The sequence below is a fragment of the Oncorhynchus kisutch genome, linkage group LG2, assembly GCF_002021735.2.
Source record: "Oncorhynchus kisutch isolate 150728-3 linkage group LG2, Okis_V2, whole genome shotgun sequence".
NCBI lineage: Eukaryota > Metazoa > Chordata > Actinopteri > Salmoniformes > Salmonidae > Oncorhynchus > Oncorhynchus kisutch.
In genome coordinates this window covers 42,906,976-42,924,484 of record NC_034175.2, presented here as the reverse complement: position 1 = coordinate 42,924,484, position 17,509 = coordinate 42,906,976, and the positions used below count along the sequence as shown (strand labels likewise).

The window sequence follows — 17,509 nt, the reverse complement described above, 5'->3', positions numbered from 1 at the left end:
GTCAGAGTGCAGTTCAGAAGTATTAAATTGTTCTATAGACAAACATTACTTGAATTACTCAGGGGACCTGGGAGTGATGACATTCTGTCATGTTTTACAGTGGAGATTCTCCCCTCCTTGAATGGCACTCTCTCTGTGTTTGCCAGTCAAGTGTTTGCCTGAGTCTCCTTTGCCTACCAGGGGAAATCTATTTTAGTAGATAGAAGACCTCTCTATATTAATTATTTCAGCTCATGCTTTACCTGGTAAACACTCCAATCGCCCCAATGCTTGTTAGTGCCCACTGACGTCTCTGGTGATTCATTTGGAAGGTGTGGGATGCTGGGATTTGAAGCTGACTGAGCAAAATCATGGTTTATTCTGTCTGTTTATTCATGGCTTATTCTGTCCCTGTGCTGATGGGTTGATAGTAACACAGTTGTTTAAGAACATCTTAACACTCCTAGTAAGACTCTGGAAGATTGACGTTTTTAAAAGTAGCACATAAAATCCCTAAAACTTCTAAACGGTTTCTCAATCTGTGTGTGCGGCTTAGCTCCGACTGTCCTCTGCGATCTATTTACCTCCTACAATGTAATCTGACAGGGACTTTCCAAGAATCTGCTGCCGATCTCTCTGGAGGAGGACTTAGTTGGTAGTTGGAGACGCAGGGCTCAGGTCCAGCATGCTCCCACTGTCCGTGGATGAACTGGAGAGATCTTATTCATCCTACATCCATCTGCTAAACTCAAGTTTCACCCCTGACTTCTCTCTAGTTGTGAATCTGCAGAATTGGACAAGTAAAGTTGACTCACAGACAGCTGATGGAAATCCACTCCTACTTCTCTTCCTACTGCCTCTCTCTCTCTCTCTCTCTCTATTTCTCTCTCGCTCTATCTCGCAGAACTAAGTTAGCCCTCACAGATGTGTCGGAGCATGTTCCTAACAAAATCTCCTGTAAAATGTAGGTCAAGAGCTACCAGGCGGGCGGAGATGGATGTGATTTATGCGTCTTAAGTACAGCCCAATTTAATCCCACTCCCACAACGCTGTGTACAGTAGCCTGCCCAGCCACTCCCCTCCTTTTAAAGCTACCAGTCATTGTGCTGTTGTTATACTGACTCCATGTACTGTATTAATGCCAATGTTAGAGAGAATTTAACATGGGGTAGTACAGTTTAAAGTTGACATAGGATAAACATGCAGATGGAACTTTATGCATCTTTGCTGGTTTGAAGTTGCTGTATAAGAAAGCTGTATGAATTAGTAGGCTGCTTTAGTTCGTAGCCAGATGGGAGCTCTGAGGCAGGAGAGCTCACAGACAGATGTTACCTTCACACAATATGGAACTAGTAAAACTAGTCCCCCTTTACATTATTATCCTCAGCCAACCTCCTGCTACTGTAATACTTCTATCACCCTCTGAAAGATTAAAAGGTTCTACCTGTTTTACATTAAATCAATTATACAACGCATTTGAGCTGCTATATTCTACGTTTCAGCTGCATTTCAACACTTCATTTGACCTTAGGAAAGGATCAATCGGGCATGTGACAAATATGGAAATTCACTGGATGGCCTTCATGGAGTTTTTTTCTTCTTCGTGTATTTAACCTTTTATTTAACTAGGCAAGTCAGTTAAGAACAAATTCTTATTTACAATGACAGCCTACCAAACGGTAAAAAGGCCTCCTGTGGGGACGGGGGCCTGGGATTAAAATAAATAAATAAATAAAATATAAATATAGGATTAAACACACATCACAACAAGAGAGACAACACAACACTACATAAAGAGAGACCTGAGACGACAACATAGCAAGGCAGCAACATATGACAACACAGCATGTGGTAGCTGCTAATGCCCATGCTTATGCCTGAGCAGAGATGAGATGATGACTTTAAGGAATAATATACACAACTAAAATATTTTATTATTTCTTAGTCATGTCCTATTTTTCCATTGATGTCTATCCAATGTGGACCATGACACAGACAATGGAATATTTTAAATGTTTTGGAAATTGAATGTTCACTATTTTAGGATTTGGAATTTCCGTGTTTAAAGCTGTAAAATCATTGTGATGTCATTGCCTCATAATGCATTAAATGTTGAAAAAAACCCATCTACATTGAAAACCGTAATCTTTAAAAAAATAATTGAACTGAAAACCTAACTCAAAAAGCATTAATCGCTCAGCACTAACAAACAATGACAATTACACTGTTTGAGTGATTTTAAACGTTGTACATTACTCTGGTCATTCCACTGCAAGGACACTTCAAATCCAAATATGTCAGTCTTACACAGCCGCAAGTACAAAATTCCATTAGCACAGTTACCATATCTACTTCTTGAGATTTGTCTTTAATGGACTCTATTCCTGCTGACACACGGTGTCAAGTTTCTTAACATAATCATGTTAGCCTACTTCTAGAATCATTTCCTGAAAGTGTTATTTTCCCATTTACATTTCTGGCATTCCTGATATTCTAAGGAGTAGGACAATCCAATCACGATCTGTTCTCTGTTGTTGATTTGGTTCAGTAATTTTACCTGCTGTCTTGATCACGTCACGATCACGTCATAATAAATTCAGGTATGTTTATCCTCGTTTGGTTACGTTTGCTTACATTTAAGGAATGTTTTTCAACAGATTCGGCGGAATGAATACACCCCTGATCACACACGAACACAGTTCACTTTTATAGCAGGCACATACAAACAGCATAATAATTCTGCCCATTGTAGAATTTCTTCTTGAATCTCCGCGCTCTCCTCTTCATCTTTTTCCTTAGCTTGTGGACTTCAGTGCACAACACATCAGCTATCTGTGACTAGGTGAAAAAACCTTTCCAAGCCAAACCTTAATATCATAACCGCTACACACAGCCTACTTCGTTGTCACCATATTAGCTACTGTCATAGCTAGTCAACATAGCTACTAGAACTAACTTGTTAGTAAACCCGCTTCAATCATGCAGTACAGTGGTCAGCAAGCAGTTTAGCAGTTATACCAGTGGGCCCCAGTGGCAATAAATTCATAAAACCAAAAGCTTACCTTGACTTGGAAGAGTTCCAGTGTTGGATGCCATTAGCCAGCTAGCTAGCATAGGATCCCTCTCTGTTTGAGCCATGTGTTTGAGTAGACTAAACTTGCTAGCTGCAGTCGCTAGCTAAGTGAAAGTGGAAAAAATACAATGAAATATAGCTAGCACTCTCTCTCTTTCTCTCTCTCTCGTGTCTCAATTTTTTAAAGGAAATTAGTTTGTTCAAAACTGTTTAAATATTGTCTTCCTCTCTTTTTTAGTCAACAACTCACTACATTTTATGCACTGCAGTGCTAGCTAGCTGTAGCTTATGCTTTTAGTATTAGGTTAATTAATTTGATTGGGTGGACAACATGTCAGTCCATACTGCAAGAGCTCTGATAGGTTGGAGGACATCCTCTGGAAGTTTTGTATTGAAGACAATGTACCCAGAGGAGGATGGAAACTAGCCATGGTGCTACCTTACGGAGTGTTGTTGAGGCTACTGTAAACCATTATTGCAAATTACTGTGTTTTAATCAATTATTTGGTGACATTAGTATAGGATGATGTTTTTAATGTTTCAATATTTTTTTATTTTTTTATTCACTGAGGATGGTCCTCCCCTTCCTCCTCTGATGAGCCTCCACTGCTATACATATACAGTGCCAGTCAAAAGTTTGGACACACCTACTCATTCCAGGGTTTTTGTTTATTTTTATTATTTTCTACATGGTTGAAACTGGCTGTCATGAGTACCACCACAGAAAAAGAAGACCCAGAGTCACCTATGCTGCAGAAGATACATTCGTTAGAGTTAACAGCCTCAGAAATTTCAGCCCACATAAATTATTCACAGAGTTCAAGTAGCAGACACATATCAACATGAAATGAGTCTAAATTTGAGATTTTTGGTTCCAACCGTGTGAGACGCAGAGTAGGTGAACGGATGATCTCCGCATGTGTGGTTCCCACCGTGAAGCATGGAGGAGATGGTGTGGGGGTGCTTTGCTGGTGACACTGTCTGTGATTTTATTTAGAATTTAAGGCACACTTAACCAGCATGGCTACCACAGCATTCTGTAGCGATATGCCATCCCATCTGGTTTGCGTTTACTGGGATTATCATTTGTTTTTCAACAGGATAACGACCCAACACACCTCCAGGCTGTGTAAGGGCTATTTGACCTAGAAGGAAAGTGATGGAGTGCTGCATCAGATGACCTGGCCTCCACAATCACCTGACCTCAACCCAATTGAGATGGTTTGGGATGAATTGGACTGCAGCATGAAGGAAAAGCAGCCAACAAGTGCTCAGCATATGTGGGAACTCCTTAAAAGCATTCCAGGTGAAACTGGTTGAGAGAATGCCAGGAGTGTGCAAAGCTGTCATCAAGGCAAAGGGTGGCTACTTAAGAATCTTAAACAAATCCAAATATATTTTACATTTAACACTTTTTTGTGTTACTACATGTTTCAACGTGTGTTATTTCATAGTTTTGATGTCTTCAGTGTTATTCTACAATGTAGAAAATAGTACAATTAAAGAAAAACCCTTGAATGAGTTTGTGTCCAAACTTTTGACTGGGACTTTATATTTATATTCCTGACTCGGACATTGCTCGTTTTGTGTGTATTGTTTTGTTTTGTTAGGTATTGCTGCACTGTTGGAGCTAGAAACATAATTTTTCTGCACCTGCGATAACATCTGCAAAATATGTGTGTAAGCAACCAGTAACGTTTGATTTGATGACGTTGTAGTCACCACAATAGGCTATATACAGTACGTAGATGAGTTTTGCCCAACCTGTACAGTATGCATGTTCACCACTGGTACATTGACCAGAAGGAGGGTTTGGCCAATGCACAGAGAGGCTGCTGTTTACTATAAACATCAGTCAGCTGTTCTTTGGAACTCTTCATGAGACTTACCCCCATCATGGCAACTCAAAATAATCACATTTATTGGGCTTTACATTGCAGCCTATTTAATATACATGAGTCACGTGCAAGGATAAACATTTTACCACTAATGCTACACCAACTGTGTCGTCCTTAAATAAATACAGGTGGGATATTACAGTAGCTAGAAGTAACACTGATTAAGCAGTTAGTTAGGAAAACGATGGGCTTAACATGGCCCAGTGTGTGAAGCCTAGAGAGTTAAAGTGTCGATGTGGCAGACGGGCTGTCTCTTTCCACTCTTTCCATTCCTGAGGGTCTGCTTGTCAGGATCCTTTTCAGACAGTCTGAATCAAATAGAACACACGGGGACTCTTGGCCTGGCCCCAGATCTGTATTGTAGCCAACTCCTCTGACTATTGTTGTCATGCCATGGAGTTGTAAAGCACAAACAGGCTAACCAGGTCCTGGACCCACTGTCTGTTCACATGTGACTCATCTTAAATACTTATCACCTTCCCAACTCTCTCGCCAGGAACTCCAAGAAGGAGCTGAATGACATCCGGTTTGAGTTCACCCCTGGCCGAGGTAAGAGGTGCACACAATGAAGAAGCTAATGTTAGAATGTGGTTGTTAGCACCATTTGATATTGTATTGAAGTGTAGTACCGTATGTCACATGTTAACTTCTCACCTGGTTCTAATGTTGTATGTTATTCTCTCCATAGACACTGCCGATGGGGTTTCCCAGGAGCTGTTCTCAGCTGGCCTTGTCAATGGACACGATGTTGTTGTCGGTAAAAGTCTCATCCTTGTTTTCTGATGTAATGCAGGGCTTATTTAAACCCACATGCTTAGCATGTATTCTCCATACCTAGGTCAAATACATGTGTAAAATACTTGAAAGTATTTGAGATGCGTTTGATTTAACTCGGGAGTTGGTGCATTTGGGACTATTTTACCGGGCAAACTAAATCAAGTGCGGTTCAAGTATGTAAACGTATTTGACAAATGTATTTGACCTAGGACTAGTATTTTCAAAATAATCATATCCCTCTCAAAGTCAATGAGAGGTATAAGAGCAGCGATGTACAGTTTTGATCTATGGTAGATAATCTGATGTGACTGTGCAATAACACTAGTAACACATACTCTATATATAACATTACCTTTCAGTTGCTGCTAACCTTCAGAAAATTGTAGATGACCCGACTACCTACAAAGTGTTGACCTTTAAACTGGTGAGTGCCCAGATGATAAATGTCACACCACCTCATGTCTCAAGCTAGCTACAGTACAGGAAGTAAGAGGGACGCTTCCAAAAACCAGAATGTTACATCACACAGATTGATTGACTTCCACAACTCTCAAGCTACATAGAAAATATGTCTCACACCAATTAAATCACAATGCTTTAGGGTGGTGGTTTCTGGAAATACTGACACACTCAAATCCCAAATGAGCACTGGTGCTAGAGAATGGGAGAAACCTGTGATGACAGTGTCGCGGCACTGACTTTGTCCTCTAAGTGAAATAACTGATGGTTGACACTCCTAATCTGCACATATGCTTCCCTCTGTGCACACCACTATGTGATTGATCGACAACGAGCGGAACAATGCAAATTCTCGACAGAGAAGAATTAAGGGAGCAATTAATGCCGCTCCCGGTGGGTTTGCTGTAATATTAGGGCTATTTATTAGCACCCTTTTGGAAGGTGTGGATGAGGTAAACAACATCTGTGCGGTTGGTCACAGTACATCACTATTTGACCTTTCTGCCATGTACGTCTTATCAGCAGCTGGTGAATGTCACTGGAGATACTCCCTGGTGTGCAGAACTGCATCAGAGGGGTTAGTGCAGCAGCATCCAGACTGTGCTGCTGGCTGGGGCATGGCTGGTTAAATATATTGGCCAGAGCACTTTCCCATTTCAATTTGTTAACACAGTGTTCCAGTTCTAGACGGCACGAAATCACACACAGCCACTCAACTCCAAATATCGACTAAAAACACTGAACTATGTTCGTGCTTTCACTACACATTCCGACAGTGAGAATAATTATCTTCGCTCAGAGAACAATTCCGAACGTTTTACCAAGAGGGTTTATACCACAGGATAGACCCACCAGTCTATCCGGGGAGTGACAGAACCTCTCTCCATTCTCCGCTCTAAATTGCTGGTGGCGGGCAGACATCAGGCCACTGACTCATGCTGTACCACTTCCAGGGGGATAGCGATGTGAAAAATATATAACAAGACTGCACTCAAACCATTCTGAATGTGTCTGACCAGTAATAAGGCATTCTTGTGGGTCAGCATAGTTAGCATAACGAGTTTAGAATTTAGCCATATTTAGCCACACTCACTCTCTAATGAACTTTTCAATAAAATACCACTTATATTTCAGCAAAAGCTCCTCTAGTTCTGAAACACTTCTGCGAGCAGGCCTTTCTAATAGCCCTTGGTTCACCCCAGACCTGACTGCCCTCGACCAGCACAAAAACATCCTGTGGCGGATTGCAATAGCATCGAATAGTCCCTGCGATATGCAACTGTTCAGGGAAGTCAGGAACCAATACACACAGTCAGTCAGGAAAGCAAAGGCCAGACATTTGCATCCTGTAGCTCTAACTCCAAAAAGTTCTGGGAAACTGTAAAGTCCATGGAGAACAAGAGCACCTCTTCCCAGCTGCCCACTGCACTGAGGCTAGGTAACACGGTCACCACCGATAAATCCATGATAATCGAAAACTTCAACAAGCATTTCTCAACGGCTGGCCATGCCTTCCTCCTGGCTACTCCAACCTCGGCAGTTGTAAATGAGAACTTGTTCTCAACTAGCCTACCTGGTTAAATAAAGGTTAAATGAATAAATACAAATTAAAATGGCTTTTTTTGGAGTTAGCCATGCCAATAACTCAAATGCAGATAAAATAATTATCTGTTTGTTGTATGTTCTTTTTTCAAACGGCACGTCTTATTTACAAAAAGCATTGAACATGATAGGGGAGCTTTGTGATATTTCTGGATCACTTTTAGCTTTTCCTGCCTGTGAAACCCCCCAGGTCTCAGGATGCCAATATCATCATGATTAAATGCAACACAGACCTGTGCAACATAGTCATAGAGATTTTAACAAGGAACATATCCAATCTTTCTCAGTTCAAAGCACAGCACAGTAGTTTGCACTGCAACCCTTCACAGTAGAAGATGTTGCATCAGAATATTGTTAGTTATTAGATTAAATGAATATCTGAAGGGAAATTACAGTTGTCTTTGTGCATTTTGCATTGCTTGTTTCACATGATTTCTAGTAACAACAGTAATGAAAGATACCTTGATATAGTAATTAATAGAGCTGTTAAAGACGTAGTCACGGATGATATGAAGCATTTTCTACTATCAAATGGAGGAATTACATTGTTCTACCACCTTGGCTGTAGGTGAAATAGTGTAGATACTTTTCAAAGCTCTTGCCGTAAATGTTTCATTGGCAAATGATCTTTTGAAGGACTGTAATTCCTCCACTCTGCTCTCATGTCTTCATGGTCCTTTAAAAAGGGGACAAATCTCCTGTACTTCAAGTTTTCTTGGTTTATAGGATTTTAAGAGCAAAAGAGGTCAAAATAATATTAATCCGTTAAATAGTGGCTTACTACTTAAAGTAGGATCAGTCCCAAAACCAATCTGTATTGTTAGGGTACAGCTGTTCATTGGGTGTTGGATAATGTCTGGTAATGTTGTGGTGTACGCAAGTGTTAGGATTTCATGGCCCCCACCAACCCTGTTGATCTGTTCCTCCCTCAGGTCTCTGGCTGTGATGACACTGAGATCCCAGACAACGTGAAGTTGATTGGCTTCGCCCAGCTGAGTGTTAGCTGATGCCCGCCTCATCGTGGCCATAGCAGGTGAGATGGAGGAGTCAGGTCAGAGCAGATAGTCAGACAGACGCCCCTTCCTTTCTTACATTCTCCCCTGCCCCGATGGCCAGCTCTGTCACAGATCCACTCCGCTAGCTCCTCCCCCGCCCCCGCCACTGGCTCACTGCCCCCTCCGCCCCCCAGGCTAGGTCATGTGTACGGAACAGGATTCAGCCAAGAAAACTAAAGATGTTCTCAGGTGGTTATAGCTGGGGATAAAACAGTGGCTTAGGGGTTGTGTTTTTTTTTTTATTATGTTACCTCTGCTTTCAGCGAAGCTCTTACTATTATTTATTGAATTTATAAACTTTTATTTGTTTCTCACCGTCATGTTTTCATGGTGGAAAATATTTGCTTCTTCAACTTCCATTTCACAGACTACTCATTTGAGATGAAGAAATGTTTCCCTTAGCTCTGTGTTGTAGTCCCTCTTCAGAATGTAAGATTTCATTTTGATGGAAGAAGCACATTTTCATGATAACATTATGAATGTTGTAAATGGAATGAACTGTACTGTGTATAGATGAACGTAAACCAATACATTGAAGGGACCCGCTTTCGTTGAAAGTGAAGGATAGGTGAAACCTGAATGCTGCCGTGTGTAATGTGCTGCTTATTCATATGACAGTGTTGATGCTTAAAAATGCTAGAGGTGCCTTGTTCATTGATCTGTACCTACGAACGTAGGTAATGAGTGAGACCGCGAAAAGCAGAACTTGTTTATGTTGGTTGATTTAAGACCATTTCACAAACATACATCTGTATATTCCAGCAGTGATACAACTCAATGGTAGTATTTTCTCAAGTCAATAGTTATCCTCTAAGGACAAGCTACAATGCACTTTTGGGCAGAGTATATGCACCTGACAAAACAATGCTTAGCCCTGGGAGACTCACGTTATGAATTGTAATGAGAATTTAACCTGTATGCTTTGTCGTCAGACAACAATGGTCATTTGAAACATAACACAAACCATAATCCTGTAATATGCTTCAGCTGATGTGTTTTCGGAAGCCAAATTAATTGATAAAGGGCTCTATTCAATCAGATCCGCTTTAGCCAGCATCCGCATGGCGGTTGCTTTGTTGGTGTTGGAGGTGGAACTGCGGTAGAGCTGTCACATCCACATGTGGCTCCTGGCATTATACCTAAAGCGGACATTGCCATTGGTGGCACCAAGTCGCATTAAGAGAAATGCCATGCAGCCACGTTTACAATTTCGAACACTGGAATGTGAGATGTCATCTACACCTCGATTAGGCTGGTAGAAATTAATCGATGAATGATTTTCTATTTGAGTGTCGTCATTTCTATATAGCCTACACATTCTCGTTCTGAACTTCTAATGCGAGTGGGATGGGTGTGGCTTCGTGACAATGATCAAGAGCAGCTGCTCACCGATTTGACAGCTCCAACGCAGTTACACTTATGACACCGCCAGAAACATCAGCTATGCGGGTGTGGGCTACCGACGGTTAATGCTTGATCTGATTAAATCTAGGCCAAAATCTTGAAAAATGTAGTTTCTTGCTCTGTCTTACTGCACTACAAGATGTTTTTTCCTAAATATATTAGTCTGAAATGTACTGTATAACAATGCATCTGCAAACGAAACCCAAAGGCAACTATTGAAAGGTTGATGAGCCATTTGTTTGTCCAAACAAGTACAGTAGCTCTAAATTATAATTATTTTCTAAAGTGGAAAATAAATATTAACTTGTACTAAATACGTTATTTGAATAGCTAAATGAATGTGTTTTTTTATGTACAGTATGTGTACCATTTCTGCATTTTATTTTTGTTCCCTTTCTGTAATCGGCCAATTTAAAACATTTCTGCATATTATCTTTGTTCCCTTTCTGTAATCGGCCGATTTAAACATTTCTGCAGAGGAGCAACAAATAAAAATTAATTGCAATTATTAAAACTAATGTTGTGGTGAGTTGGTTTTCATTTTACTGCAATAGATGTTGATTTTCTTAAAAGTTAACTGACTGAAGTAATCCTGTCCAGAGTGTAACACATTACAATGTTCTAATGCAGTGGTTCCCAAACTTTTTATAGTCCCGTACCCCTTCAAACATTCAACCTCCATTTGCGTACCCCCTCTAGCAGCAGGGTCAGCACACTCTCAAATCATTGTAAGCCTGCCACAACACACACTATACGATACATTTATTAAACATAAGAATGAGTGTGAGTTGAATGTTTTTGAAACTAAATAATAATCAATTTAGCTCTTTATTTAACCATCTTACATATAAAACCGTATTTGTTCATCTAAAATTGTGAATAACTCACCACAGGTTAATGAGAAGGGTGTGAAAGGAAGCACATAACTCTGCAATGTTGGGTTGTATTGGAGAGAGTCTCCGTCTTAAATCATTTTCTACACACAGTCTGTGCCTGTATTTAGTTTTCATGTTAGTGAGGGCCGAGAATCCACTCTCACATAGGTATGTGGTTGCAAAGGGCATCAGTGTCTTAACAGCGCAATTTACCAAGGCAGGATACTCTGAGCACAATCCAGAAATCTGTCAGTGGCTTCTGATTTAATTCCATTTTCACAGAACCACTTGTTGCAATTTTGACGATGCTCTCTTGTTCAGATATCGGTAAGTGGAATGGAGGCAGGGCATGAACAGGATAACGAATCCGGTTGTTTGTGTCATCTGTTTCTGGAAAGTACCTGCGTAATTGCGCACCCAACTCACTCAGGTGCTCCGCTATATCACATTTGACATTGTCCGTAAGCTTGAGTTCATTTGCACACAAAAAAACATACAATGATGGAAATACCTGTGTGTTTTCCTTGTGATGCAGACAGAGAAGAGTTCCAACTTCTTAATCATAGCCTAAATTCTGTCCCACACATTGAATATAGTTGTGGAGAGTCCCTGTAATCCTAGATTCAGATCATTCAGGCGAGAAAAAACATCACCCAGATAGGCCAGTCGTGTGAGAAACTCATCATCAGGCAAGCGGTCAGACAAGTGAAAATTATGGTCAGTAAGGAAAACTTTAAGCTCGTCTCTCAATTTAAAAAATGTGTCAATAATTTACCCCTTGATAACCAGCGCACTTCTGTATGTTGTAAAAGCGCTACATGGTCGCTGCCCATATCATTGCATAGTGCAGAAAATACACGAGAGTTCAGGGGTCTTGCTTTAACAAAGTTAACCATTTTCACTGTAGTGTCCAAAACGTCTTTCAAGCTGTCAGGCATTCCCTTGGCAGCAAGAGTTTCTCGGTGGATGCTGCACTGTACCCAAGTGGCGTCAGGAACAACTGCTTGCACGCGTGTTAGCACTCCACTATGTCTCCCTGTCATGGCTTTTGCACCATCAGTACAGATACCAACATGAGCAGCAGCTACGTTTGGCTACAGAGAGTAACGGTTAATCTGATTGGATGTTAATTATTTGACTAGGGTCCCTGTATCTGACATCGTGTTGTTTATTTTGCTGAACATTAGATGGTTTTAATTGTATTTATTTAAAAAAATGTGAATCACATTTTTATTTGGCGTACCCCCGACGGCATTGTGGGTACCCCTGGGATTACCTGTCCTAATGGGAATACCTGTCCTAATGGAAATGAATTAGAACAGTTTGGACAACTTTGTGAAGGACACTCCTCCCACATCCCAAGTACATACGGAAGAGGCAATGAAATGGTGAGGAATCCTTTCACCCAAATAGTTCCTCCATTTATTATAAACAAGTTACAGAATTTGGCAATGTCTCCATCTGGCAGATACACTGCTGTCGGGAACAGTCTGCCAAGTGACACTATGTGGCATGTGGATGTTTGGCAGATCCTCAAGGGGAGTTGAACTGGCTAGATCCACTGAAAATGAAAAATTTTACAAATGCACACATTTACATGGAAATATAAAGAAAAATATTTGTTGCTGGGAGTAATTTGTGGATGGTACTCGAGTTTGTTGACAAATACAAAACATTTGATGAACATGAAAATCCATACAAGTAGCTGTAATTCAACAAATCTAAACCCCAAAAACAAATGTCATTGACATAAATGCATAATTAGGGTCAACAAGTATACAAGGCATTGAATAGGATTTATTATTTTCAAGTATGTATATATTTTTTTATGTAAATAAAACACACTGTATGTCACAACAACCCCTTCAGGATGGATCTTTAAACTTTCACAGTCAAATGTCACAATAGCTTATACACTGAACAAAAACATAAACGCAAAAGGTGTTGGTCCCATGTTTCCATACGCACAAAAAAAGCGTATTTCTCAAAATTATTTTGCACAAATTGGTTTACATCCCTATTAGTGAGAATTTCTCCTTTGCCAAGATAATCCATCCACCTGACAGGTGTGGGATATCAAGAAACTGCTGTTACACATGTGCACCTTGTGCTGGGGACAATAAAAAATATAATTTAATGTTAATTTCTCTACCATAAGCCGCCTCAAACATTGTAGAGAATTTGTCAGGATGTTCAAATGGCCTCACACCCGCAGGCCATGTGTATGACGTTGTGTGGGCAAGCGTGTGCCGATGTCAGCTTTGTGAACAGAGTACCCCATGGTGGCGTGGGGTTATGGTATGGGCAGGCATAAGCTACGGACAACGAACACAATCACATTTTATCGATGGCAATTTGAATGCACAGAAATACCATTAAATGATCCTGAGGTCCATTGTTGTGCCATTCCTCCACCGCCATCCCCATATGTTTCAGTATGATAATGCACAGCCCCATGTCGCAAGTCCTGGAAGCTGAAAATGTCCAGTTCTTCCACATGGTCTACATACTGTACTCACCAGACATGTCACTCATTGAGCATGTTTGGGATGCTCTGAATCGACTTGTACGACCGTGTGTTCCAGTTCCCACCAATATCCAGCAACTTTGCACAGCCATTGAAGAGGAGTGGGACAACATTACACAGACCACAGTCAACAGCCTGATCAACTCTATGCAAAGGAGATGTGTCGCGCTGCATGACGCAAATGGTGGTCACATCAGATACTGACTGGTTTTCTGATCAACACCCCTACCTTTTTTTAAAAAGTCTCTGTGACTAACAGATGCATATCTGTTTTCCCAGTCGTGAAATCCGTAGATTAGGGCCTAATTTATTTATTTCAATTGACTGATTTCCTTATATGAACTGTTTCTCAGAAAAATCATAGAAATTGTTGCATGTTGCATTTATATTTTTGTTCAGTATAATACTAGACTTTAAAAAAAATACTTGAATTACATTTGGACCATAACAGCCATCCAAGTTCTAGAAAATATAATTATTTCACATTACTTCAAAAGCAGTGCTTCAGTAAAGATATGCCAAATAGACATGATAATACATTCATTTGTGAATGTAGATAGTTGTTGCTATGTAAATTGTCACTTGCACAAGATGATATTTATGCCTGTTGAGACTTGGTAGCGGTAATGAATTGTTAATGAATCAGCTCTTTACGTACAGTATAAAGTAATAGAAGCCAGTTTTATCAGAAGCCTGTAGCATGACACTATTAATTACTTAAAGTACACCGTAAGAAAAATAATAGAGTAAAAAAAGATATAAATTACATCAATGTTTCTTTCCCGAAGAAGTGACAGTTAGCCTACATTTACACCGATATTTAAACCAAAAATACCCAGGCAAATAAAAATGTATAGCATCTGTTTTACCCACACATGTAGTTTTGAAGACTGCAGTAGTGAACATCACTACCGACAGTGTTGAATACCATTCCAGCAGAGATGTCTTCATTTCTTAATAAATGGCAACAATATGAAAACAACCAACAACATTCACACTTGGTCTATGTTTGTTGTCATTGTTGCAGCGTTATTTGCCATTTCAAATTGTATGTATTATTATTGTGTGTACAGTAGTTGACCAGCCATAAGATTGGTAGGATGGATGAGACATGATGTGGGTGAGGCTGTAAGGAAATACCGGCATCCCCCAAAACAGCATGAGAACTTGACATAAAGTATATAGATTTACACTGACAAATAAATAGTTTTTTTCTTTCAATAATAACTCTCTGGTTTCACTTGTAAATGTTACTTTAAAAAATGTACATTAGAGAGTAAATGTTCATCAAAATGAGTTTGTGAAGTCTATAGTTGGAATTCTAGACAGATTACAAAATGACTAGCAACAAGACTATTTTAGTGTGTGTTTGAATGAGAACATGCGCTTTACAAGCTTCATGCACCCAACAGCTACAGAGTGGATCCAGTAGTATGCTAGTAGCCCACAGAGAGCTAATACTGTCAGAAAATGAAGAAGAGTCCAAGTTGAGTTGTCCTCAGGTGCCACTAGCATCTGAGGTGTTTCTTGCTAGACATGTCGTTCCAGATTCGGTGCATTTCTTCCGGTGAGATCTGATGGACAGTGATAACACGACGGTACCTGCACAGGCTGTAGGCCATTTTCCAGTGATTGAAGCCACTGTTCTGATAGGGGTGGATGCCCAGCTTCCTCAGACACAGTCCCACGTACACATCCTCCAGGTGAAGCAGTCTGGTGTGCAGAGAGGTCTTGTAGATCAGCTCAGCCACGTCCACTGAGAACACGTACCCCGTGCCCGAGCAGAACGGGGGGTACTTAGCCTCGGGGTACAGGTCTCTGGGCATGTACCACTTACTGCGCATGTCTCTGATGGGACCGCCGTTGATGACGTAGCCCGTGAAGTACCTCCTCTTGGGCTTGGTGGTGGGCTTCAGAAGCTTGTAGACCAGATTGTCCATGTTGACGAAGATGTCACTGTCCGTCTTCATGACGTACTGGGCCTGGGAGCAGAAGGTGGCCACCCAGCGCATGCCCATCAGGGTCTTGAGGGTGAGGTTGTGGTACGAGTCTATGAAGTCCTCCACCACAATGTCGTGGAAGATCTGGCTTTCCTGTTCCACCATCTGGTTGAGGACGGCGTCCGTGTTGCGGCCCAGCAGGAAGAGGGTGATGATGCGGATGTCGCTGTAGGTGCTCTCATCGCCCCAGGTCTCCCGGATGGCCTGACGAGCATCAAAGTCTTTGTGTGTGGTGCTGATCAGGATGACCAGGAAGGGCGTGTTGCTCTCACATTTCTTAGGCTCGTTGATGACAAAGTCGAAGGCGTGTGGGTTCAGCGTTCGCGTCCGGATGTTGCTGAACGTAGTGTTCTTAAGGGTTTTCACAGTCTTCCGGATCGGCAAAGACATCTGCCCACTGACATAGGAGGATGTCGGGCGGGATATACCCAAGTACCAAAGAGCACTTGCCCAGCAAACGACTGTCAACACGTACAAGCATGAGACTTTTGAAGGCATTCTGCTGCATTTATATGTATTTAATGCATTGAATCTTATAAGGTTTTCTCTCCATTAGCAGTGTTCCTTCCAGCAAGGCAGCATAATGCTGCACCGATGTGCTGCTTGACATTAATTGTCAGTTATGGATTGCATTAGAGGAAAGTGGTGGGATGTTGTTGTTTGCCTTTTAACGCAAATCCGGTTTGCAGCCGTGCAGATGTCCTGTTTTTCTTCTTGACACTTCTGCTTCTCCATTTACATCTGAAAAACAGAGACAGAGGAAGATCTTAACGCCAGAACAAACAGATAGGTCTTAATAGAATCAGAGAGTACACCCTTCTGAGAAATAAAATAACTACAAGTTTTATCAAAAGGCAGTGTTAAGAGTTTCTCTAAAATCAGTACTCAGCAGTTACAACCAACAGCATTTGATTAGAGTTATGCCTTTGTACTGCATCTAGACTCAATTTTGCTTTAACACAGGAGTGTGTACTTTAAAAGAAAATGCTTATACAGAATTCTATGAGTTCTAAGCTGCTCAAAAAACAACTTTGGCGACATTGAACAAGTCTATTGATCTTTTGGATGGCTAATTGAATTGAAGTCTATACATTCCAGTTTATAGAATGAAGTACCTGTATCAGAAGTCCTGAGAGAGAATCTACTCTGAGGTTAAAAGAATGAAGTCTCATTGAATCACTATCTCTCACACAAGGCCTTACACTAATGCAGTAAGGAAATTGTTAAATGCTGCCAACTGCAAAGTGTCATACTCCTCCTGAGGTCCTAGAAAGAGTGCATCCCCTCAGTGTATTTAGAGAACTCTTGACACCAAACCTGTAATATCTTCACTAAACACAGATCAACTGACACTACACATTGATTTGGTGCAGTCATATAGCTTACATTCTTATTAATAAGTGGTTGTGATGGAGCAAGTTTAGAAATGTCTGCAGTGGGCATAATTGGGCAATTACTGTCTTAGCCACAACAGACTAAAACATAGTGCATGTTGCTAGTGCTTCGGCTACACTCGGGATACTTGGCATAGAACTAGCCACTTTATAGGCATGCCCTTATGCTTTACAAAACACTTTAATGATGGGTCAGAGGTAGTAAATGGTTATAAGACTCTGCTGCACACATTTCCAACTTCAACCGTGCCCTTACAAAAAAAGATAGCCGTTTTGAAACGGCAGTAAAAGTGCATTAACTGTAGTCGACTGTGGTATTCCGGACGCAGTAATTACAGAATAACTGCAGTGTACTGCAGTAAAAAATAACAGTGTTATTATGGACGCAGTATTTGTAGCATACTGCAGTTATGCTGCACTCTGACTGCAGTTATACTGCAGTGCACTGCAGTTATACTGCACTCTG

The 17,509-nt window shown here is 40.9% G+C and overlaps 2 protein-coding genes across 2 annotated transcripts in view; one reads left to right on the top strand and one right to left on the bottom strand.

Annotated features, from left to right (window-relative positions):
- Positions 1 to 10,765, top strand: part of LOC109866391 (STE20/SPS1-related proline-alanine-rich protein kinase) — a 28,646-nt gene extending 17,881 nt beyond the window's left edge. Inside the window, exons 15-18 of the mRNA XM_020455075.2 lie at positions 5,447 to 5,499; positions 5,639 to 5,707; positions 6,087 to 6,151; positions 8,721 to 10,765. Coding sequence (XP_020310664.2) covers positions 5,447 to 5,499; positions 5,639 to 5,707; positions 6,087 to 6,151; positions 8,721 to 8,795 — 262 coding nt within the window. The 3' untranslated portion in view covers positions 8,796 to 10,765. The remainder of the gene's footprint in view (positions 1 to 5,446; positions 5,500 to 5,638; positions 5,708 to 6,086; positions 6,152 to 8,720) is intronic.
- A 1,749-nt stretch (positions 10,766 to 12,514) lies between these two features.
- Positions 12,515 to 16,386, bottom strand: LOC109902501 (beta-1,3-galactosyltransferase 1). Its single transcript, XM_031794802.1, has one exon. It carries the CDS (start codon positions 16,145 to 16,147, stop codon positions 15,158 to 15,160), a length of 990 nt encoding a protein of 329 aa, XP_031650662.1. The 5' UTR covers positions 16,148 to 16,386; the 3' UTR covers positions 12,515 to 15,157.
- Between the last annotated feature and the right edge of the window lie 1,123 nt (positions 16,387 to 17,509).

Coding starts and splice junctions, on each gene's coding strand:
- LOC109902501 (XM_031794802.1), bottom strand. CDS start 16,147: ATGCCTTCAAAAGTCTCATGCTTGTACGTGTTGACAGTCGTTTGCTGG.